This window comes from Chiloscyllium plagiosum, unplaced genomic scaffold, assembly GCF_037043375.1.
Source record: "Chiloscyllium plagiosum isolate Xiang-an unplaced genomic scaffold, Cpla_swu_hap1 HiC_scaffold_27, whole genome shotgun sequence".
NCBI classification, from domain to species: Eukaryota; Metazoa; Chordata; class Chondrichthyes; order Orectolobiformes; family Hemiscylliidae; genus Chiloscyllium; species Chiloscyllium plagiosum.
Window position 1 is genome coordinate 29,096,875 of NW_028270165.1, and position 22,914 is coordinate 29,119,788.

Here is a 22,914-nt window from a genome sequence, read left to right on the forward strand (position 1 = left end):
GGATGTATCACAGCTTGGTTTGGCAATGTCTGCACCCAAGGCCACAAGAGGTCACAGAGAGTTGTGAATGCTGCCCAGTCCATCACAAAATCCAGCCTCCCTTCCATGGGGAAAAATATAAATGACACCTACGGGGCAACTCTTTCACACAGAGAGTGGTATGGATATGGAATGAGCTGCCCAAGGAACTGATGGAGGCTGGTACAATTGCAACATTTAAGAGGCATTTGGATGGGTATATGAATAGGAAGGGTTTGGAGGGATATGGGCTGGGTGCTGGCAGGTGGGACTAGATTGGATTGGGATATCTGGTCGGCATGGACCGAAGGGTCTGTTTCTGTGCTGTACATCTCTATGACTTCATCTATACCTCCCACTGCCTTGGGAAAGTAGGGGCATGCAACACACTGCCTGCAACAGTACTAGACTCGCCAACTTTAAGGGCATTTAAATGGTCATTGGATAGGTATATGGACAAGAATCGAATAGTGCAGGTTAGATGGGCTTCAGATTGGTTTCACAGGTCGGTGCAATATCGAGGGCTGAAGGATCTGTACTGCGCTGGAATGTTCTATGAAAGCAACGAACATCATCAAAGACCTGTCCGACCCTGATCATACTCTGTGCCACCTTCCACAAAAGTTTGGAAAACCACACCAACAAATTCTTCCCTGCTGTTCACAGACTTACGAATGGATCTCTCAGGTATTGGAGTGGACTTTCTCTGCATCTTTTCTGTCGTGGTGATATTCTGAATTCTGTCCTGTAACCTTGACGTACTTGTGTAAGGTTTGGTTTGTCTGATTTGCATACAAATCAGTACTTTTCAATGTATTTGCTATGTGACAATAATCAAATCAGTCTGCCAGTTAGCTCGCTGAGCTGGAAGGTTTGTTTTCAGATGTTTTGTCACCATGACTAGGTAACAACATCAGTGAGAGACTCCGGTGAAGCACTGGTGGTATGTCCTGCCACTCTATTTATAGGCCTTGGTTTCTTAAGGTGGGTGATGTCATTTCCAATTCTTTTTTTCAAGGGAAGGGAGATGGGATCTAAATCACTGTGTTTATAGATGGAGTTCTGGTTAGAATGCCATGCCTCTAGGAATTCTCGTTCATGTCTTTGTTTCTAGGATGTGTGTGTTGTCTCAGTCCAAGTGGTGTCCTTTGTCTGTATGTGTAGAAACTAGTGATAGTGGGTCATGTCTTTTGGTGGCTAGTTGAGGTTCGATGTTATCAAGTTATCAGACTGATTATCCCACGTCCAATATTAGAAGACAGGAAATGTTCTCCATTTACAAACTGGGGGAGATGAAAACCATTGTCTTGAGTCATCGCTACAAATTCTAATCACCAATTGACCCCCCACCCCCTCTCCTTTGAATCACACAGTTCACATTCTTGATCTCATATTTAATCACAAATTGAGCTTCTGACTCTTACATAATCCTAATAATAGTCCCAGATATCTCCAGAATGTCATCCATCACCAGCCAGTCACAGCTCCTCATCAACTCTCGTGCTACCTTTCGACTTGACCGTTGCAATACAGCTCCTGCTTGGCGTCTCTCCCGGATGCCCAAGATCGTTCAAAACTCTTCTGTCTGTGTGCTTTCCGCTCAACCAGCGCCCTTTGTGCTTGCTGACCAACTCTGTTATCTGTTGGACATACTCATCAGATCTGGCAGCATCTGAGAGAAGCTAAGACAAAGTCTCCAGTTGGGCATGACTGTCCACTACTGGGTTGCCAGCTTTGTTCTAGATTTTTTAGATTACTTAGTGTGGAAACAGGCCCTTCGGCCCAACAAGTCCACACCGACCCGCCGAAGCACAACCCACCCAGACCCATTCCCCTACATTTACCCCTTCATCTAACACTACAGGCAATTTAGCATGGCTGATTCACCTAACCTGCACATTTTTGGATTGTGGGAGGAAACCGGAGCCAGAATCATCTTCATCTCTTACTAATCTCCCCTCAACCTTTATTACTTCAAGGAGAACATCCTCAGCTCCTTCTTTTAACCTTGTTTATCATCTACCTCATCCCTGGATCCTTTCTCCTGGATCTCCTCTCCACTGACAGGGACCTCCACATTGTTATGAACATGTGATGACCAGATCTGGATACAATACTCTAATTGTGAATTAACTGGAGCTTTTAGAAATATTCATCAGAACTTCACTGCCAGGGTCCTTGATGTCTCCATTTCTGAATCCAAATTTCCTATCTGCTTTGTTAATTCTACACAGTTATTCTGCAATCTTTACCAATCTCTGCACCTGAATTCCGAGGTTCCTCTGTCCCTAATCACTTTTTAGAACTTTGCATTCGATCTGTATTGCCTCACCCTCGTCCTTCTGTGAAATCAAATCTGATCACACTTACTCTTATAGATGCATAGCTTGGAAACAGACCCTTCTGCACAACTTGTTCATGCCGACAAGATAACCTAAATTAATCTAGTCCCATTTGCCAGCAATCTCATTAAAGCTTTCCTTTTCATATATCGATCCAGATGCTTTTTAAATTTTGTGATTGGACTGGCCTCCACCAACGCCTCTTGCAGCTCATCTCTCTCTCACATACCCACACCACCCTCTGCGTGAAAAGGTAGCCTCTTATGTCCCTGTTAAATCTTTCCTTTCTCAGCTTAGCATGTTGGCTCAGTGGCTAGCACTGCTGCCTCACAGCACCAAGGACCCAGATTCGATCCCAGCCTCGAGCGACTGCCTGTGTGGAGTTCGCACATTCTCCCCTGTGTCTGTGTGGGTTTCCTCCGGGTGCTCCGGTTTCCTCCCACAATCCAAAGATGTGCCGGTCAGGTGAATTGGCTATGCTAAATTGCCCCATAATGTTCTGGGATGTGTAGGTTAGTCAGGGGTAAATATAGATGAATAGGGGACTGGGTCTGGGAGGGTTACTCTTAGGAGGATTGGTGTGGGCTTTTTGAGTTAAATGGCCTGTTTCCACATTGTAGGGATTCAATGATTCAACTTAAACACATGCCGTCTGGTTCTGAACTCCCCCACGCCAGGGAAAAGAACTTGGCTATTCACTCACCCTATCCATGCCCCTCATGATTTTATAAACCTCTATACGGTCACCCCATAGCCTCTGACATTCCAGGGAAAACAACCCCAGCCTATTCAGCTTCCCCCTGCAGCTCAAACCTTCCAACCCTGGCAACATCCTTGTAAATCTTTTCTGAACCCTTCTCTGTGTTAAATTCCACCTGATATTTCAGAGAATGTGAGAGGGGTTGGTGGGGGGTGTATTTCAGGCTTAAAATGGGTCATACAGAGGAGGCCCTGCTTTTGTTAATACATCATTCCACAACTCAAGATGATCCTTCCCACCCCTTTAAATGTGCTTGAAATTAGGCCATTCACCCCATTGCGCTCATGCTTTCCCTTTGGAAGAGGAATCCAATGAATCGTGTTGCCCTGCGAGTTACTCCCTTTTGAGAAAATGCCCTCTCTCTTTTTTGGAAGGAACCAGTTGAATTTCCTTCCAGCTGACTTTCGTGGGAATGAACTCCGAATCACATTGAATGGTTGAACATAAACAAGTCTTGTCCAGAGTGGGGTTAGATTTTCACAAGGCATTTGAATAGGTGTCAAATAAGTTGCTGTGACACAAAATTGGGTCCCCTGCAGGTAACCCTGATTATGAGCCTGTGGGTTTTGCTCAAGAAAGAGTTTTTTTAAAAATTGAATAACATTCAGGGATTTGGTTGGGGAGATGATGGCCTAGTGGTATTATTGCTTGTCTATTAATCCAGAAACTACGACAGATGGTGGAATTTGAACTCAATTAGAACAAAATCTGGAATTAAGAGTTGACTGATGGCCATGAATCCATTGTCAATGGTGTGAAAAACCCATCTGGTTCACCAATGTCCTCTAGGGAAGGAAACTGCCATCCTTACCTGGTCTGGCCTACACGTGACTCCAGGGTCACAGCAATGCGGCTGACTCTCAACTGCCCTCTGAAATGGCCTAGCAAGCCACTCGCTTGTATCAATCGCTAGAAAGTCACAACAAAGAATAGAAACCGGACGATCCCTTCCTACCGGTATTGTGGGTCAACCCACAGCAAGTGGACTGCAGCGATTCAACAAGGCAGCTCACCCCCACCTTCTAAGGGGTGGCCCGGTGGCTCAGTGGTTAGCACTGCTGCCTCACAGCACCAGGAACCCAGGTTCGATTCCAGCCTCGGGCGACTGTCTGTGTGCAGTTTGCACATTGTCCCCCCCCCCGTGTCTGCGTGGGTTTCCTCCGAGTGCTCTGGTTTCCTCCCATAATCCACAGATGTGCAGTTTAGATTAGATTAGATTACTTACAGTGTGGAAACAGGCCCTTCGGCCCAACAAGTCCACACCGCCCCACCGAAGCGCAACCCACCCATACCCCTACATTTACCCCTTACCTAACACTACGGGCAATTTAGCATGGCCAATTCACCTGACCTGCACATCTTTGGACTGTGGGAGGAAACCGGAGCACCCGGAGGAAACCCACGCAGACACGGGGAGAACGTGCAAACTTCACACAGTCAGTCGCCTGAGGCGGGAATTGAACCCGGGTCTCTGGCTGTGTTAGGTCCGTGGTAAATTGCCCCATAGTATTCAGGGATGTGTAGGTTAGTGCATTAGGCAGGGGGAAATGAGGAGGAATGCGTTTGGGTGGGATACTCTTCGGAAGGTCGGTGTGGACTTGTTGGACCGAAGTTTCCACACTGTTGGGATGCATTCATTCATTCTAATAAATAGGGATGGGCTATCGTGATGCCCAAGTCCTACAAATGAATTGAAAAAAAATTACACTAACATCCAGTCTAAGAACTTTCTCTCCCTTTGGAATTAGTGCCCATGTTTAAAAAAAAAAGGTGATTCGCGCTTTAGAGAAAATTGATTATGAATGAATTTGGCCCCGACTGACCTCATCCAAGAAACAAGCAAAACCACACGGGTTCAGGTGAAACCTCAAAACAACCACATTCAAACATTATGTTCTTTCATCTTCCTTTACATTAGACACCATTTCTCTGCATACCTGTATGTATGTGGGCACAAGTGACTGAACAAAGGCTCCACACTTAACACCAAGTGTTTTTTAAAATTAGCTTTCACAGGTAATAGATTTGCTCTTTGTTTGACTTGTGAATTGCATTGATTGGTTCCTTATTACAGCCAAGCAGAGTACATCTCATTTTCAATCAGAGAGGGGTACGGCAGCAAGCAAAAGGAACTGAGACCTTTGTTGTGACCCACGGAGGAGGTTGAACGGAAGGGACTCAGTTGATCACTTCTTGCCAAATTGTAACATGGTGATCATTTGTGAACTCACCATAGTTGATGAAGAGGTCAACAGCCTCTGCCTGCTGTGGACTCACTGAGGCCTCCACAGGATGGAGGGCTGAGCGAATCCCTTCTGACACAGGAACGTGGTCCCTCTCCGGTGTACCTGTGCTTGTGTGTCAGCGGGGCTGGACGGCCGGGCGAGTTCCTTCCCAGGTAAGCAGCCTCAGCGCAGTGCAGCAGTGCTTGAGGAGTTTCCGGCCCAGACGGGGAATGGAATCTCTTCCCACAGTCCCCACATTTTCTCCGGTGTGTGCGCCTGCTCGTGTCATTCCACCCTTGATGATGGGTGAAAGCCTCATCCTCACACAGAGCATGTACGCAGCCTCTGCTCACTGTAACTGCCACAGTTTTTTAGGTTGTACAACTGATTGAAGGTCTTACCCCAGTCAGTGCACTGAAACACTCATGTGTGTGTGCATGAGCGCAAACATAGGCTTTTCCAGACACAATAGAGAAATATTCCTCCTTGATTCCTGATGAGCCTAACATCAGTAGCAGGGAAATGCTGAAGTCAATTATGTGATAACTGGACATTTACAAAGTAAATATAGGGTTCCACAAAGTCAACACAGATTTATGAAAGGGGAACGATGTTTGACAATAGTTGAGGTCAGCTTTTACGAGGGGGGCATAACTACAAATTGAGGGGTGATAGATTTAAGACAGATGTCAGAGGCAGGTTCTTTACACAGAGAGTGGTAAGGGTGTGGAATGCCCTACCTGCCAATATAGTCAACTCAGCCACATTAGGGAGATTTAAACATAGAACAGTACAGCACAGAACAGGCCCTTCAGCCCACTATGTTGTGCCGACCACTGATCCTCAAGTATGCACCCTTACATTTCTGTGACCATATGCATGTCCAGGAATCTCTTAAATGTCCCCAATGACCCTGCCTCCACAACTGCTGCTGGCAACGCATTCCATGCTCTCACAACTCTCTGTGTAAAGAACCCGCCTCTGACATCCCCTCTATACTTTCCTCCAACCAGCTTAAAACTATGACCGCTCATGTTAGTCATTTCTGCCCTGGGAAATAGTCTCTGGCTATCGACTCTATCTATGCCTCTCATTACCTTGTATACCTCAATTAGGTCCCCTCTTCTCCTCCTTTTCTCCAATGAAAAAGGTCCGAGCTCAGTCAACCTCTCCTCATAAGACAAGCCCTCCAGTACAGGCAGCATTCTGGTAAACCTCCTCTAAACCCTCTACAAAGCATCCACATCTTTCCTGAACTGGACGCAGTATTCCAAGTGCAGTCTAACCAAAGTTTTATAGAGCTGCAACAAGATCTCACAACTCTTAAACTCAATACCCCCGTTAATGAAAGCCAAAACACCATATGATTTCTTAACAACCCTGTCCACTTGGGTGGCCATTTTAAGGGATCTATGTACCTGCACACCAAGATCCCTCTGTTCCTCCACACTGCCAAGAATCCTATCCTTAATCCTGTACTCAGCTTTCAAATTCGACCTTCCAAAATGCATCACCTCGTAATTATCCAGGTTGAACTCCATCTGCCATCTATCAGCCCATCTCTGCATCCTGTCAATGTCCCGCTGCAGCCTACAACAGCCCTCTATACCGTCAACGACACCTCCAACCATTGTGTCATCTGCAAACTTGCCGACCCATCCTTCAATCCCCTCATCCAAGTCATTAATAAAAACTACAAACAATAGAGGCCCAAGGACAGAGCCCTGTGGAACACCACTCACCACTGACTTCCAGGCAGAATATTTTCCTTCCACCCTTCCTTCTGTTGGCCAGCCAATTCTGTATCCAGACAACTACACAGTCCTTAGATAAGCACATGGTAGATTTTGGGATCGTATAGGGAGACGAGCTGAGAATAGTTCACAGGTCGGCGCAACATTAAGGGCCGAAGGGCCTGTTCTGCGCTGTACTGTTCTATGTTCTAATACTACGGGAAGTGTTAAGGATAACTAACAGAATAGGAATGGGAGAACCAGTAAATGGGAGAATCTGAATTTTTCATACATGAGAAGTTAGCGTGCAAAATTTGGTAGGAATATACTTGCATGGATCGAGAATGAGTTAGCAGACACGAAACAGACAGTAGAAATAAATTAATCTTTCTTGGAGTGTTTAGCTTTGACAAGTCGGGCACCACAATGATCAGCCCCCAGCCAGTCAGGGTATACATCAACAATTTGGGTGGGAGAATCAAACGTAAGATTTTTAAGTTTATTCACACAAAACTAGGTGGATTGTGAGTGAGCAGGATATAAAGAGGCTTCCAGGAAGAGTGTATGTGTGTGGAGGGGTGGGGGGGGAAGGTGGAATTGACAAAAGTTAAGCAAATGGGCAATTGTGCAGCAATTGTAGTATAAGTGTGAAGTTATCCACTTTGACAGGAAAGTCAGGATGGCAGAGTACGATCTTATTGGTGATGGGATTTTGAAATGTTGATATGGAAAGGGACCTGCATGGCCTTGTATACCATTCTTTCAAAGGAAGCATGTAGGTATGGCAAGGAAGACAAATGGAATGTTGTCCTTTATCGCAAAAGGGTTTTTCAGTACAGGAGCAGGGAGGCAAACGTGAGGACTGCAGATGCTGGAAACCAGAGTTCAGATCAGAGTGGTGCTGGAAAAGCACAGCAGGTCAGGCAGCATCCCAGGAGCAGGAAAATCGACGTTTTGGGCAAAAGCCCTTCATCAGGAATAGAGGCAGGGAGCCTCCGGGAAGGAGAGATAAATGAGAGGGGGGGTGGGGGTGGGGAGAAAGTAGCATAGAGTACAATAGGTGGATGGGGGTGGGGATGGAGGTGATAGGTCAGAGGGGAGAGTTAAATGGATAGGTGGGAAGGGAGATTGGCAGGTAGGACAGGTCCAGGGGATGGTGCTGAGCTGAGGTGGGGGGAGGGGAAATGAGGAAACTGGTGAAGCCCACAGGAGCAAGGCGGTCTGACAGCAGGCATGCAGTGCTTGGTGAGACCACACCTGGAGTCTGTGCGCAGTTTTGGGCTCCTTCGCTAAGAAACGGTGTCCTTGGCACAGGCAAACAGCAAACACCTGTATTAGGGAAGTCCAAAATGAGGGAAAAGGTTATTCTCTTCCTTAAACAGGGATGGAACTCCAGCTGCTGGCTTCCAAGTTTCACTTCCCTACTGTGTGGAAACAGGCCCTTCAGCACAACCAGTTCACACTGACCCTCCGAAGAGTAACCCACCCAGGCCCATTTCCCTCTGACTAATGCACCTGACACAGTGGGCAATTTAGCCTGGCCAATTCACCCGATCTACATATGTTTGGACTCTGGGAGGAAACCAATGCAGACACGAGCAGAATGTGTAAACTCCACACAGACAGTCACCCAAGGCTGGAGTTGAACCTGGGACCCTGGTGCTGTGAGGCGGCAGTGCTAACCACTGAGCCACTGTGTGGCTTTCATTAGCAGGGGGATTGAGTTTAAAAGCTGCAAGGTTATGCTGCAGCTCTATCGATTCCTGGTGCGACCACACTTGGAATATTGTGTTCCGTTCTGGTCGCCTCTTGTAGGAAGGAGGTGGAAGTTTTAGAGAGGGTGCAGATGAGATTTCCCAGGATGCTGCCTGGACTGGAGGGCTTATCTTATGAAGAAAGGATGAGGGAGATAGGGCTTTTCTCATTGGAAAGATGAACGGTGACTTGACAGAGGTGTACAAGATGAGGAGAGGCTTGGATAGAGTGGATAGCCAGAGACTTTTTCCCAGGGTGGAAATGGCTATCACGAGGGAGGGGGGGCATAATTGTAAGGTGATTGGAGGAAGGCTTAGGGGAGATGTCAGAGTTCTTCACACAGAGAGTGGGGGGTGCGTGGAATACACTGCCAGCAGAGTCAGATACATTAGGGACACTTAAGCGACACTTGGATAGGCACATGGAAGATAATACAATGGAGGGTATGTGGGTTAGTCTAATCTTAGAGTGGGGCGGCACAGTGGCTCAGTGGTTAGCACTGCTGCCTCACAGCACCAGGGTCCCAGGCTTGATTCCACTCTCGGGCAACTATCTGTGTGGAGTTTGCACATTCTCCCCGTGTCTGCGTGGGTTTCCTCCGGGTGCTCCGGTTTCCTCCCACAGTCCAAAGATGTGCAGGTCAGGGTGAACTGGCTATGCTAAATTGCCCGTAGTGTTAGGTGCATTAGTCAGAGGGAGATGTGTTTGGGTGGGTTACTATTCGGAGGGTCAGTGTGGACTGGTTGGGCCGAAGGGCCTGTTTCCACACTGTAGGACCAAAGTGCCTGGACAGTGCTGTACTGTTCAATGTGCTAACCCCTTCACCACAGTTGGATGGGAGTGACATTCCTTCACTCCTCTGTCGTAGAGCAACACAAGAGTTTGATGGCACCATTTGGTTTAGGCTTGGCCACAAAAGTGCTCACCCTCGCTGTTGGTCCTTTCGACATTCTCGACCATGTCGGTTGTGCCCGTCGGTGGATCACAGGGATAGGGCCGGACTGAAGTGGTCAGGTTCAAAGTGGGTACCACCCACCCACCCAGGGCACTGGCAAATCCTGCTGAGCGATCCAGCTTCATCTCCCAGATTTACAACTGCCCGAATTATCTGTAAAGCTCTGGCTTAATCTGGAAAGGATCTATACATGTTCATGAGCCTGGAACAGAGGCCTGTACTGCACTGGAATGTTCACGGTGGCTCAGTGGTTAGCACTGCTGCCTCACAGCGCCAAAGACCCGCCTCAGGTGACTGTCTGTGTCGAGTTTGTACATTTTCCCCGTGTCTGCGTGGGTTTCCTCCGGGTGCTCCGGTTTCCTCCCACAATCCAAAAATGTGCAGGTTAGGTGAATTGGCCACGCTAAATTGCTCCATAGTGTTAGGTGAAGGGGTAAATGTAGGGAAATGGGGCTGGGTGGGTTGCGCTTCGGCAGGTCGGTGTGGACTTGTTGGGCCGACGGGCTTGTTTCCACACTGTAATCTAATCATATCTTCTATGTGATGATGGAGGTGGAGCTTAGAGAGGTTCATATGGATCGTAGATACTGACAGAGATCAACTGAGCCGACTTCTCTGGCCATGGGTTGGACACTCAATGGAAAAAGAAGAGAGAAATGCATTCATTTTAGCTCGATCCTTGACGGTTTCCAAAAAGACAAAGCCGTGTCATCAACTTCAAAGGCTCATTTCAGTGGGTATGTGCAGTTCCAGACTCCGAGATCATCCGCCCCACTGGAAGCAAAGGGGTGAGAGCGGCCAGTGCAGCAAAAGGAAATCCCGCCAACTCTCCCACTTCGCTCACTGTCAGAATGAACAGGGTTCGGCCCAGGATGTGACCGACAGCGGCGATAACGGCAGAATCCAAATGACGGTAATCACTCGTGCACTTGCTGGTGCGTCAGCAAGTTGGACGACTGAGCAAATGCCTTCCCACACACGGAGCACTCGAACGGCCGCTCCCCAGTGTGAATGCGCTGGTGTCTCCGCAGGCTGGATACTGTTCGGAACCTCTTCGCGCAGCGGGAGCAGCCGTACGGTCTCTCCTCGGTGTGAATCCTCTGGTGGACCATCAGGTCCTCAGCTGTTTTGAAGCTACCCCCGCAGTCGGAGCATTTGAAAGGCCTTTCGTCGGAGTGGCTGCTGTGGTGCCTGAGCACGCTGGACGACTGACTGAATCCCTTCCCACACGTGGAGCAGGTGAAAGGGCACTCCCCGGTATGGACCCGCCGGTGGCGCACCAAGTCGGAAAACTGAGCGAAGCCCTTCCCACATTCGGAGCAAGCGAACGGCCTCTTCCCAGTGTGGTCCCGCTGGTGCCTCAGCAGGGTGGACGAGTGAGCGAACCTCTTCCCACAGGTGGAACAGGTGAAGGGCCTCTCCTTGGTGTGAACCCGCTGGTGCGTCAGCAGGTCCGAGGACTGGGTGAAGCCCTTCCCGCACGCTGTGCAGGTGAAGGGTCTCTCCTCGACGTGAACGCGTCGGTGTCGCAGCAGCACGGACGACTGAGTGAAGCCCTTCCCGCACTCGGAGCAGGTGAAGGGTCTCTCCCCGGTGTGAACCCGCTGGTGGGTCAGCAGGTGGCAGGACTGAGTGAAGCCCTTGCCGCACATGGAGCAGGCGAACGGCTTCTGCTGCCTGTGAACTCGCTCGTGTCTCTTCAGAGTGGAGGAATCACCGAATCCTTTCCCACACTCAGGGCAGCTGAAGGGCCTCTCACCAGTGTGACTGCGTCGATGTGTTTCCAACACCGATGGGGAGCGGAATCCCTTCCCACAGTCCTCACATTTCCACGGTTTCTCCATGGTGTGTGTGTGTCCCACGAAAGTTCAGGTTAAATGATTGATGGAAGCTTCATCTGCACACAGAACCGGCTCTTCCCCATGGGGAACAACGCAATTCAACTTCAGGCTGTGGAACTGCTTCTGTTTCTTTGCACAGTCAATGCACGGAAGAATTCTCACTCAGTTATATCTCCTGTTTTTCCAGTTCCTGATGCTTAATAACTACTGGAGTTGGCTAAACACGACTTTGTTTATTGATTCACAGACTGGTGATAGTCACATCCGGATGAATTAAGTGATTCAGTCTGATCTTGACTTGGCCTTTGACTTGACATTTATGTCTGCAGATCCTTCCCTTCCAATTTACTGTAAAAGGAGTTTACAAACGTTAGGATTGACAGTAGAGGAAATCAATTCAGAACAGATAATTCTAATTTCTTTCTTTTCTCTGTTAATCTCCAAACACCATGAGCAATCTTCCCACACTCTACTCAGGCTGATTGACACTTAACACGTCCTTTCTGAAAATCTTCACCCTACATATACGTACGTATTAGTGGATCTTAAAAAAAAATCTGTTATATACAGTCCACTATTTCTGATTAGAAATACTGCCAGACATTCAGTGGTCATGACCTGAAATCAGAGCCAGTGAGCAAGGTGAAAGCAAAGACAATCCATGAAATCAAACTGAAATTGTGTGTGCACTGAGGTAAAAGTCTTGCAAGGCTATGGGGATATAGTGGGATCATGGAACCTATTGGACTGCTGCACAGAATTAGTTAAAAATCACACAACACCAGGTTATACTCTAACTGGTTTATTTGGATATACTAGCTTTCAGAGTGCTGCTCCTTTGTCAGGATGCTAGTGGGTTAGGATCATAGGACACAGAATTTACAGTAAAAGGTCATAGTGTCATACAACTGATGTGATATATTGAACAAACCTGGATTGCTGTTGAGCCTTTCATCTTTTAGACTGGGTTGCAGGTTTCAGTTCATTACTACGTAAATCCAGAACTTCTTTCAAGTCACATTCCCGAGATAACTTAAGATTTTATCAAAAAAGTTGACATCTCAGCTCAGACAATGCATTAAAGGTGTCCTGAGCTGAGATGTCACTTTTTTTTCCAATAAAACCTTAAGTTATCTCAGGAACATGACTTGAAAGAAGTTCTGGGATTTACATATTAAGGAATCGAAACTTGCAACACATTCTAAGAGATGAAAGATATACAGTTCAATATGTCGCATCGGTTGTATGACACTGTGATCTTTTGTTATAAAGTCTGTGTCCTATGATGCTGCCCCAATAGTTGCAGCAGCGCTCCGAAAGCTAGTGCTTCCAACTAAACCTGTTGGATTTGTGTGATTTTTAATGTCACCCAGTCCAACAGCGGCACCACCATATCATGTCCACAGAGTTAGTGTGTACTCAAACTGCTGAATGGACTCCTATTCCATATTGAATCAATCCAGAAATATATATTGTACCGACAGCACTGTATTGTTAGACTAGAAAGAATTGTGAATAAAGTTTAAACAACTATAGGCAATATATTAAATACATACCAAGGAACAATATTAGATATACCTTGAGTCTTACATAAATTTACTGTCCCTTTAAAATTAAGTCTTTTCTTAGGAAGCCATCCCTTTAATTGTGAACATTAGGATACAGTCCATCCTTTTAACCAGAAAAATAAATGTGCCAAGCCAAGGCAGTAAAGAATGACAATACTTTTAACAGAGAGAGCCCTGAATAGGAACAGAAATGCCAAAACTGCCATTTAAGTTGTTCATGGCTGATCAAACACTTCAAAACCTTGCATCCACAGTATCCATTTAACTCTTTATGCCATTAGTATTAAGAACTCCATTAACCTTTCCTCGAAACACCCTTAAAGACCAGGCTTCCACAGATCTCAAGAGTTAAAATGAAAATCTCCACGTTTTGATCTTAAACGGCATGCCGGTAAGTTTTAAAATTCTGCCACATGTTTCTTGACTCTCTGGCCAGGGGAAACACCTTACCTGCATTTACCCTGTCTGTTCCACGAAGCACTTGGCAAGTCACCATTGACCACCTTTGCTTCTTTGACAATCCTGAAAATTCAGGCCCACTTTGAAGAACTAACCATTGCAAAATCTGCCCGTCCCTTGCATTTCCTTCCTATGACACAAGTGGCCAGTTTCTCCCCTCCTTCCCAGCCTCCCAGGGTGAGAAGAGAAATAGAAAGGGTTACATCAATTTGCACCCAGAGGTTGCACAGAAGAGGCAGTCCTACTCTGGAAGCTCATTGGGCATTGAGACGCATTGTGACGACATCCTTTGGGGGCGGGGAACGACTCGAGAAGCCAATAGAGGGACGGCAGCAGCGCTCGACAGTGACGTCCTCGGATCCCAAGGCTGGAGGCAAAGCGGACGGCGACGAAGCCCCGCCCCCTCCACCCATTGTTTCCCCTTCCTTTTCCACTTGCTCGCCGAGACAAAGGTTTCCAGGGCAACCGGCTCGGGCCAGCGCGAGACGCCGCTCGCTGTTCGATCCCACCCCAGCCCCGGCGTCGGCCGCTCCAAAGCGAGGCAGATCGAGCCCTGCAGCTGGCGACAGGTGTACTGCGCCTGCTCCGGACAGTGGGTGCGCCTGCGCGGACCTGCAGATGAGGGAGTAGGTGGGAGTAACAATGTTGTAAACACTCCCCTGCATTTTCCTCCAGGTCATACGATTTGATGCACAGGGAGTTGGGGGGAGGAGAATGTTGTCAACCCTCTTCCCTGCATTTTCCCCCCAGGTCAGGGGGGTTGGTTGCAGAGGAAGTGAGGGGAGGAGAATGTTGTGAACCCTCTTTCTTGCATTTTCCCCCCAGGTCAGGGGGGTTGGTTACAGGGGGAGTGGGGGGAGGAGAATGTTGTAAACCCTCTTTCTTGCATTTTCCCCCCAGGTCAGGGGGGTTGGTTACAGGGGGAGTGGGGGGAGGAGAATGTTGTAAACCCTCTTTCTTGCATTTTCCCCCCAGGTCAAGGGGGTTGGTTACAGGGGGAGTGGGGGGAGGAGAATGTTGTAAACCCACTTCCCTGCATTTTCCCCCCAGGTCAGGGGGGGTTTGGTTGCAGAGGGAGTGGGGGAGGAGAATGTTGTAAACTCTTTTTTCTTGCATTCCCCCCACACCCCAGGTCATACGGGTTGGTTGCACAGAGTTCGTGAACTCCTTATTGCAAGATCTTAAAAAAGAGGGAGGTGTTCTCGAGGGGGGACCCAAATAAAGAACCAGGCCACGACTTTGATGAGCCTTTGACTGAGGAAGGATTTGCCAGTTCTGTGAGAAAATGTTTCAGACGTTCCGTGTGACTGAAGAGGTACTGAGAGACTGGAGAAGCACCCCTGTCCCGTCCTCCTAAATAGGAGTGTTCCAGCAAAGTATGTGAACCAGTTCTGGAGTTTGAACAAACATTGCACCATCACAGCAGAGAGCGTCTGTTTGTGTGCGCCCAGTGAGTGGACGATGTTTCTCATGATTGTCCAATTCGGAGAAGGACATCAGCACGATGGAGAAGCCATGGAAATGTGAGGATTGTGGTAAAGGATTCAACTACCCATCCCTACTGGAAAACCATCGACGCAGTCACACTGGTGAGAAACCATACACCTGCTCGGTCTGCGAGAAAGCATTTAGTCAGTTATCCTGCCTCCAGTCTCACCAACAAACTCACACCGAGGAGAGGCCGTTCAAGTGCTCTTCCTGCGGAAAGCGGTTCAGGTCTTCATCCAACCTCACTGCACACCAGCGAGTTCACACAGGGGAGAGACCGTTCACCTGCTCCGAGTGTGGGAAAGGATTCACTCGGTCCTCCCATTTGCTCGAACACCAACAAACACACACGGAGGAGAGGCCTTTCAGCTGTGCAAGTTGTGGGAAAATGTTCAGGTCTTCACCCAACCTTATAGCTCATCAACGGGTTCATACTGGGGAGAGATGCTTCATTTGCTCTGTGTGTGGGAAGGGATACACTCATCCATCCAACCTTCTGATACACCAGCGAATTCACACAGGGGAGAGGCCGTTCATGTGCTCTGTGTGTGGAAGGAGTTTCACAAAGTCTTTTAACCTGGTAATACACCAGCGAACTCACACTGGGGAGAAACCATTTGTCTGCTGTGTGTGTGGGAAGGGTTTCAGTCAGCCATCAAACCTGCTGACACATCAGCGTGTTCACAAATGATAGCTGGGGTTAGATCCTGCTGTTAATCACGCGAACACCTCCCAGAAGAGTCTGGAGTTTAGTATTCTGTAAATGTCACTGATTTTTGTGGCTGCAGTTTGAAAAGTTAAAACGCCAGGTTCTGGCCCAACAGGTTCAATTGGAAGCACTAGCTTTCGGAGCGCTGCTCCTTCATCAGGTGGCTGTGGAGTATACAATTGTAAGATACAGAATTTATAGCAAATGGTTACACTGTGATGGAACTGAAATTATACATTGAAAAATACCTTGATTGTTTGTTAAGTCTCTCATCTGTTAGAATGACCATGTTAGTTTCTCTTCTTTCATATGGAAATCGCAAAACTTTTTAAAAACTTACATTCTCAAGTGAACCTTTAACAATTGGTGTCAGCCCAGACTCCAAATTGGCTTGAAAAAGTATCTGTGATGCTCACCCTTAATTTCACTGAATCCCTCCCAGTGAGTGGAAGCAAGCCATTTGGCCCATCAAGTCCACACCGACCCTCTGAAAAGCAGCCCATCATGATTCCCCCCCCCCCCCGCAACCCACTCTTTAACCCTGCATTTCTCATAGCCAATCTACCCAACCTGCACATTTCTGGACTGTGGGAAGAAACTGGAGTACCTGGAAGAAATCTATGCAGATACGGAGGAGAATGTGCAAACTCCACAAAGTCAGTCATAGAGATGTACGGCATGGAAACAGAGCCTTCGGTCCAACCCATCTACGCCGACCAGATATCCCAACCCAATCTAGTCCCACCTGCCAGCACCCGGCCCATATCCCTCCAAACCCTTCCTATTCATATACCCATCCAAATGCCTCTTAAATGTTGCAACTGTACCAGCCTCCACCATTTTTTCTGGCAGCTCATTCCATACACACACCACCCTCTGCATGAAAAAGTTGTCCCGTAGGTTTCTTTTATATTTTTCCTCTCTCACCTTAAACCTATGCCCTCTAGTTCTGGACTCGCCGACCCCAGGGAAAATACTTTGCCTATTTACCCTATCCATGCCCTCATAATTTTGTAAACCTCCATAAGGTCACCTCTCAGCCTCCAACGCTCCAGGGAAAACAGCCCCATCCTGTTCAGCCTCTCCCTTTGGCTCAAATCCTCCAACCCTGGCAACTTTCTTGTAAATAGTTTCTGAACCCTTTCAAGTTTCACAACATCTTTCCGATAGGCAGGAGACCAGAAATGCACACAATATTCCAACAGTGGCCTAACCAATGTCCTATATATGTGCAACATAACCTCCCAACTCCTGTACTCAATACTCTGACCAATAGGAATTGATCCTGGATCCTTGGCAGTGTGAGGCAGCAGTGCTGCCCGAATTTCAACCCATCTGGTTCATTAATGCTGTTTATAGAAGGAAATTTGCAGTCTTTTCATAGTCTGGTCTGCACGTGACTCTGGATCCACAGCAAGGTGTTTGAGTCTTATTTACCTTTGAATTGGTCAAGCATTCACTGAGGAATGAACAACATGTATCAGACCTGACAGCGATATCCCAATCCATGAAAGACAAACATTTTAAAAAATGCTTCAACACAAACCCCTGCAATAAAATTATGAATTTATATTTCAAATTGATTTTCGGTGCAGTTTTTACAAGTCAGCCGAAGAGATTTGGGATTTGCTGGCGAGACCAGCATTCATTGTGCATCCCTAATTGTCTGGGAGAAGGTGGTGATGGACTGTGTCCGTGAATTGCTGCAGTCCTTGAGGTGGAGGGACACCCACAGTGAGGTATGGAAAGGAATTTCAGGATTTTCTGCCTGTGCGGTGAAGGAACAGCGATATATTTCCAAATCGGGATGGTTTGTTTCAAAACCGACCTGATGCACAGCATTAGTACAACTGACAGAAGACTGCCTCAGTTGAAAGCAGAGAGAGAGAGAAAAAGTGAGAACTGCAGATGCTGGAGATCAGAGTCCATAAGTGTGGTGCTGGAAAACACAGTAGGTCAGGCAGTGTCTGAGCAGCAGGAGAGTAGACATTTCAGGCATAAGCCCTTCATCCTGAAGGGCTAATGCCCAAAACCTCGACTCTCCTGCTCCTCAGATGCTGCCTGACCTGCTGTGCCTTTCCAGTGCTGACTCATCAACTCACTTGCAAGGAGCCAAGAGAATGATGCTGTGGACCGGGAGGTACTGTGCAAATAACACTGGACCCGTTGACGTCAAGTAATTCAATGTGGCCACGGAAGTCTACATGCTGTGATGGGATTGAGAGGGTGCTCGGTCTGACCGTCATCAAAACTGCCTCCCTGATATCAGCAGATGGTGAAGTCCTCATTGACAGCAGTAAGCAGCGAGTGAACAGTGCTCCTGAGTCAGACACCTCGCAGTCTCTGTCTGATGCTGTTCTGCAGCTTCCTGTCACTGTTGTGTCAGATAAGCAACCCTCATCACTTACCACTCGAAAAGGCCATTGATTCCCGAGCAAGCGGAAAGACATCGGAATGCCCAAAGCTGGCATTCCAAACAACCTGCTCAAGCACAGAAACTCCGATCGACCGTCACATTTTCACCACCTCCTTTGCTGGGCAGTGTGGTTTAGATTAGATTCCTTACAGTGTGGAAACAGGCTCTTCGGCCCAACCAGTCCACACCGATGATCTGAAGAGCAACCCCCCAGACTCTTTTCCCTCTGACTAATGTGGCTAAATTGGCAATTTAGCACAGCCAATTCACCTGACCTGTACATCTTTGGATTGTAGGAGGAAACCGGAGCACTCGGAGGAAACTCACGCCGACACAAGGGGGAGAATGTGCAAACTCCACACAGACAGTCGTCCGAGGCTGGAATCGAACCTGGGACCCTGCTGCTGTGAGGCAGCAGTGCTAATCACTGAGCCACCATGCCGCAGAGGACTAGCCTGATGCTAAAATCATCGCATTTATTAAACAGGTTTGAAACTGTTTATCTCCTGTGCAGTTTCTGTGATGATAGATTGACAATGGGCACGATTGTCTCCATATGCCAGCTGCAAGGGAAGTGCCCAATTGTTATCTAATCTAAAATTGTGCCAGCTTTTGTACTGAGAAGAGAGAAAATACTGAGGAGGAGTAAATTTTAATGATGATTAGATTCCCCAACAGTGTGGAAACAGGCCCTTCGGTCCAACCAGTCCACACCGACCCTCCGAAGAGTAACCCACCCAGACCCATTTCCCTCTGACTGATGCACCTAACACTATAGGCAATTTAGCATGGCCAATTCACCTGGTCTGCACATCTTTGGGTTGTGGGAGGAAACCCATACAGACACGGGGCGAACATGCAAACTCCACGCAGTCGCCCAAGGCTAGAATCAAACCTGGGACCCTGGTGCTGTGAGACAGCAGTGTTAACCACTGATCCACCATGTGTGACAACTTGTTTGTAAAAGCAGCACAGGGTGTGATTCCCTGAAGGTAATTATAGAACGGAGGTCATAATCTGGAGCTCAGCAGCTGTGGGAAACCCCCATTCTCTTTAACTCTTTCTGATTTGAGAAGTTTAAAGCTTACCAATAAAAGCAAATCTTTGTGGAGTCTTAGCTTCCAACAGTCCTATTAGAGAACTTTGGGGAAAAGAAAAGAACAAAATAACTGACTAACCTTGGGCAAAGCTGAGAAAATGCCAAAAGCAAGCAGCCGCGAAACTGGCATTTGGATTTTTGACCTGGAAATTTGTGAACATTTGCGAAACCTTTCACTGCCTTTTTGAAAACTGGTCAAAAAATGAACCCTTTCCGCAGACAGCACAGTGACGATTGAAACAAAAGACTTTGCCCTTTTAGAAATCTGGCTTTGTCCCATTCCCTATCTTTCAAGACTAGATGTTCAAGAAGAGGAAATACTGGAGTTAATTTCAAACTGACTGCAAGTACTTCTGCTGCTGATCTACACACAGTAGAAGATGTAGGAGCAGAAATAAGTCATTCAGTCCGTCGGGTCTGAATGAGATCAAGGCTGATCCTGATAATCCTCCACTTCCCTGCCTGATCAAAAATCTATCTCAGACTTGAATATACTTAACATCGTGGCCTCAGCAGCCCTCTTCAGTAAAGAATTGCACAGATTCACACCTTCTGAAAAAAAAAATGAATCCCTCCATTCTCTCTGCTTTGAATGTGTGACCCCTTATTCTGAGACCCCTTTTGTGCGAGACTCTCCCGTAAGGGGATAGCAGATAATCCCACCAGATAACGAGAGTATTGAATCACTCAGCAATATTCCTCCAGGGCTCTTGAATGTGATTGAACAGGATCAATAGGATGCCCCACTTAGAATAAAAAAGACAGAAAAATCACAAAAGCATTTGGGGATTGAAGCAACTCCCTGACTCTAGTTCAGTGGAATATATTGATTGGGCAGCGTGGTGGTGCAGTGGTGAGAACTGTTGCCTTACATTGCCAGGCACTCAGGTCCAATTCCAAGCTTAGGTGATTGTCTGTGCGGAGTTTGCACATTTACTCTGAAGAGATCGTCTGCGTGGGTTTCTGCTGGGTACTCTAGTTTCCTCCCACAGTTCAAATATGTGCAGGCTAGGTGGATTGGTCATGGCGAATTGCCCCATCATGTCCAGGGATATGCAGGCTTGGCAGATTAGCCATGTCAAATGATTAGATTGCCTGCAGTACTGAAACAGGTCAACACCAACCCTTTGAAGAGTAACCCACCCAGACCCATTTCCCTCTGACTAATGCACCTAACACTATGGGCAATTTAGCATGTAGCACTGTATGGACTCAATGGTTCCATGTATACATCAACAATAACATTCCCATCCCAATGTTGGGAGAGCTGCAAGAATCACTATTTATTACCTTCATTAAAATCTTAATTTTGTTGAACATTATAGGAACAGTGCTCCCACTTCTGAATAAATGCAGGGTTGGGGCAATAGGATGCTGTGCAGAGGGTCACTGCAGACTGGATGGGCCAAATGGCCTCTTACTGCACTGTAGGGATTCACGGGTTCCATGCATATATTAATAATAACATTCCCATCCCAATGTTGGGAGAGCTGCAAGAATCACTAATTGGAAGCGGCTCAGTGGTTAGCACTGCTGCCTCACAGCGCCAGGGACCCGGGTTCAATTCCCACCTCGGGCAACTGTCTGTGTGAAGTTTGCACGTTCTCCCCTGGGTCTGCATGTGTTTCCTCCGGGTGCTCCGGTTTCCTCCCACAGTCCAAAGATGTGCAGGTTAGGTGAATTAGCCATGCTAAATTGCTCGTAATGTTAGGTGGATTAGTCAGGGGTAAACGCAGGGGAATGGGTCTGGGTGGGTTGCTTTTCGGAGGGTCGGTGTGGACGTGTTGGGCTGAAGGGCTTGTTTCCACACTGTAGGGAATCTAATCTAAAATACCTTCAATAAAATCTTATCTTTGTAGAACATTATAGGAATAGTGCTCCCTCTTATGCAGAGAGCGTCCGGAGTTGGCAATTGAGGCCTGTTACCACGTATATAAAAAGAACATGAAACATGGAGAGTGACAGTGAAGGGGAAGGGAGAATCCCATGCTTCATGTGTGAAGCAGGTTTTCAGATTAATCTGGGCTGGCTTCAGCCTAATGTTCCAGCCAGCCCAGGAAGACGGAGAAACAACATGTTTTCCGTTTGTCCAGTCTGGGATCAGTAAACAGTTCTCGCCTGTTACCCTCATCTGTGTTTTCTGCCTCTTCTGTATCATCTTGAAATTCTTGCTTCTTAATAAAATGTTTTTAGATCACCTCTGGCTAATCCCAGACCCAAATCTAACACTAGTGCACGAGAGTAACCGAACGTCTGTGAACTGAAATAATCCAGCGTGTCAGTCACAGTTTAATGATTGCATTCCCATCTTTGAGTGACAAGGGTTGACATTCATATCCAGAAACGTGAGCAGAAAATCCAGGTTGATATTCCATTGCACTACTGAAGGGGCAATGCACTGTCAGATGTTCCATCTTCCTGGCGCAAAGGAAGATGGCTGTGGTTGTGAAGGGTCAGTCATCTCAGCTCCAGGACATCCCTGCAGCAGTCCCACAGGGTAGTGTCCCAGGCCCAACAGTCTTCAGCTGCTTCATCAATGACCTTCCCTCCATCATAAGGTCAGAAGTGGGCATGTTCGCCTATGGTTGCACAGTGTTCAGCACCACTCCCGACCCCTCAGATATTGAAGCAGTCTATGCTCAAATGCAACAAGATCTGGACAATATCCAGGCTTGGGCAGACAAGTGACAAGTAACATTCACACCACACAAATGCCAGACAATGACCATCACCAATAAGAGACGCTCTAACCACTGCCCCATGACATTCAACGGTATTACCATCACTGAACCCCCCACTGTCAGCATCGTTTGGGTTACCATTGACCAGAAACTCAACTGGACTCACCACATAAAAGCTGTGGCTACAAGAGCAGGTCAGAGACTCGGGATACTGTGGCGAGTAACTCATCTCCTGACACCCCAAAGTCTAAACACCATCTACAAGGCACAAGTCAGGAGTGGGATGGAACACTCCCCACTTGCCCTGGATGGGGCAGCCCCAGTAACACTCAAGAAGCTTGACACCATCCAGGACAAAGCAACCCGCTTGATTGGCACCACATCTACAAACAGTCAATCTCTTCACCACCGGGGCTCAGTAGCAGCAGTGTGTACTATCTACAAGATGCACTGCTGAAATTCACTTAAGATCCTTAAGCAGCCGCTTCCAAACCCACGACCACTTCCATCGAGAAGGGCAAGGGCAGCAGTTACTTGGGAACACCACCACCTGCAAGTTCCCCTCCCAAGCCACTCACCATCTTGACTTGGAAATATACTGCTGTTCCTTCACAGTCATTGGGTCAAAATCCTGGAATTCCCTCCCTACCGGCATTGTGGGTTAACCCACAGCAAGTGGACTGCAGCCGTTTAAGAAGGCAGCTCACCACCACCTTGTCAATGCTGGCCAGTCAGTGATGCCCAACTCCCACAAATGAATAAAAAAAACCTGTCAGATGAAATCTCCAACTAAAGCTACAGGTGGGCCCTCGAAGATGGATGGGCAAGTTCTCATGAGGTTATTGTGAAGGGTCGGCGGGTTTTG

General features: G+C 47.5%; 2 protein-coding genes across 10 annotated transcripts; one reads left to right on the top strand and one right to left on the bottom strand.

The window, feature by feature from the left end:
* Positions 1–360: 360 nt before the first annotated feature.
* On the top strand, positions 361–21,791 carry LOC122543467 (uncharacterized). 9 transcript variants are annotated; one of them, XR_015751235.1, is made up of 3 exons: positions 13,771–14,286; positions 18,566–18,756; positions 21,238–21,791. XR_015751235.1 is itself a non-coding variant. In XM_087974238.1 (2 exons), the coding sequence occupies exon 2, from the start codon at positions 15,161–15,163 to the stop codon at positions 15,833–15,835; it is 675 nt and encodes a 224-aa protein (XP_087830364.1). In that variant the 5' UTR covers positions 361–705; positions 14,789–15,160; the 3' UTR covers positions 15,836–18,038. The 9 variants fall into 9 exon arrangements, 6 of the variants coding, with proteins under 6 accessions (XP_087830364.1, XP_087830359.1, XP_087830360.1 ...); XM_087974238.1 differs by lacking the exons at positions 13,771–14,286; positions 18,566–18,756; positions 21,238–21,791 and adding exons at positions 361–705; positions 14,789–18,038; XR_015751234.1 differs by lacking the exon at positions 21,238–21,791 and having other exon boundaries at positions 18,566–18,948.
* LOC148143499 (uncharacterized) lies at positions 9,389–13,925 on the bottom strand. The gene is made up of 2 exons (XM_087974223.1): positions 13,648–13,925; positions 9,389–11,977 (listed from the first exon to the last, which is right to left on the bottom strand). The coding sequence occupies exon 2, from the start codon at positions 11,630–11,632 to the stop codon at positions 10,706–10,708; it is 927 nt and encodes a 308-aa protein (XP_087830349.1). The 5' UTR covers positions 11,633–11,977; positions 13,648–13,925; the 3' UTR covers positions 9,389–10,705.
* Positions 21,792–22,914: the final 1,123 nt, after the last annotated feature.

What these genes read in the sequence shown, in the direction of transcription:
- LOC148143499 (XM_087974223.1), bottom strand. Translation starts at nt 11,632, where the DNA reads ATGGAGAAACCGTGGAAATGTGAGGACTGTGGGAAGGGATTCCGCTCC.
- LOC122543467 (XM_087974238.1), top strand. Translation starts at nt 15,161, where the DNA reads ATGGAGAAGCCATGGAAATGTGAGGATTGTGGTAAAGGATTCAACTAC.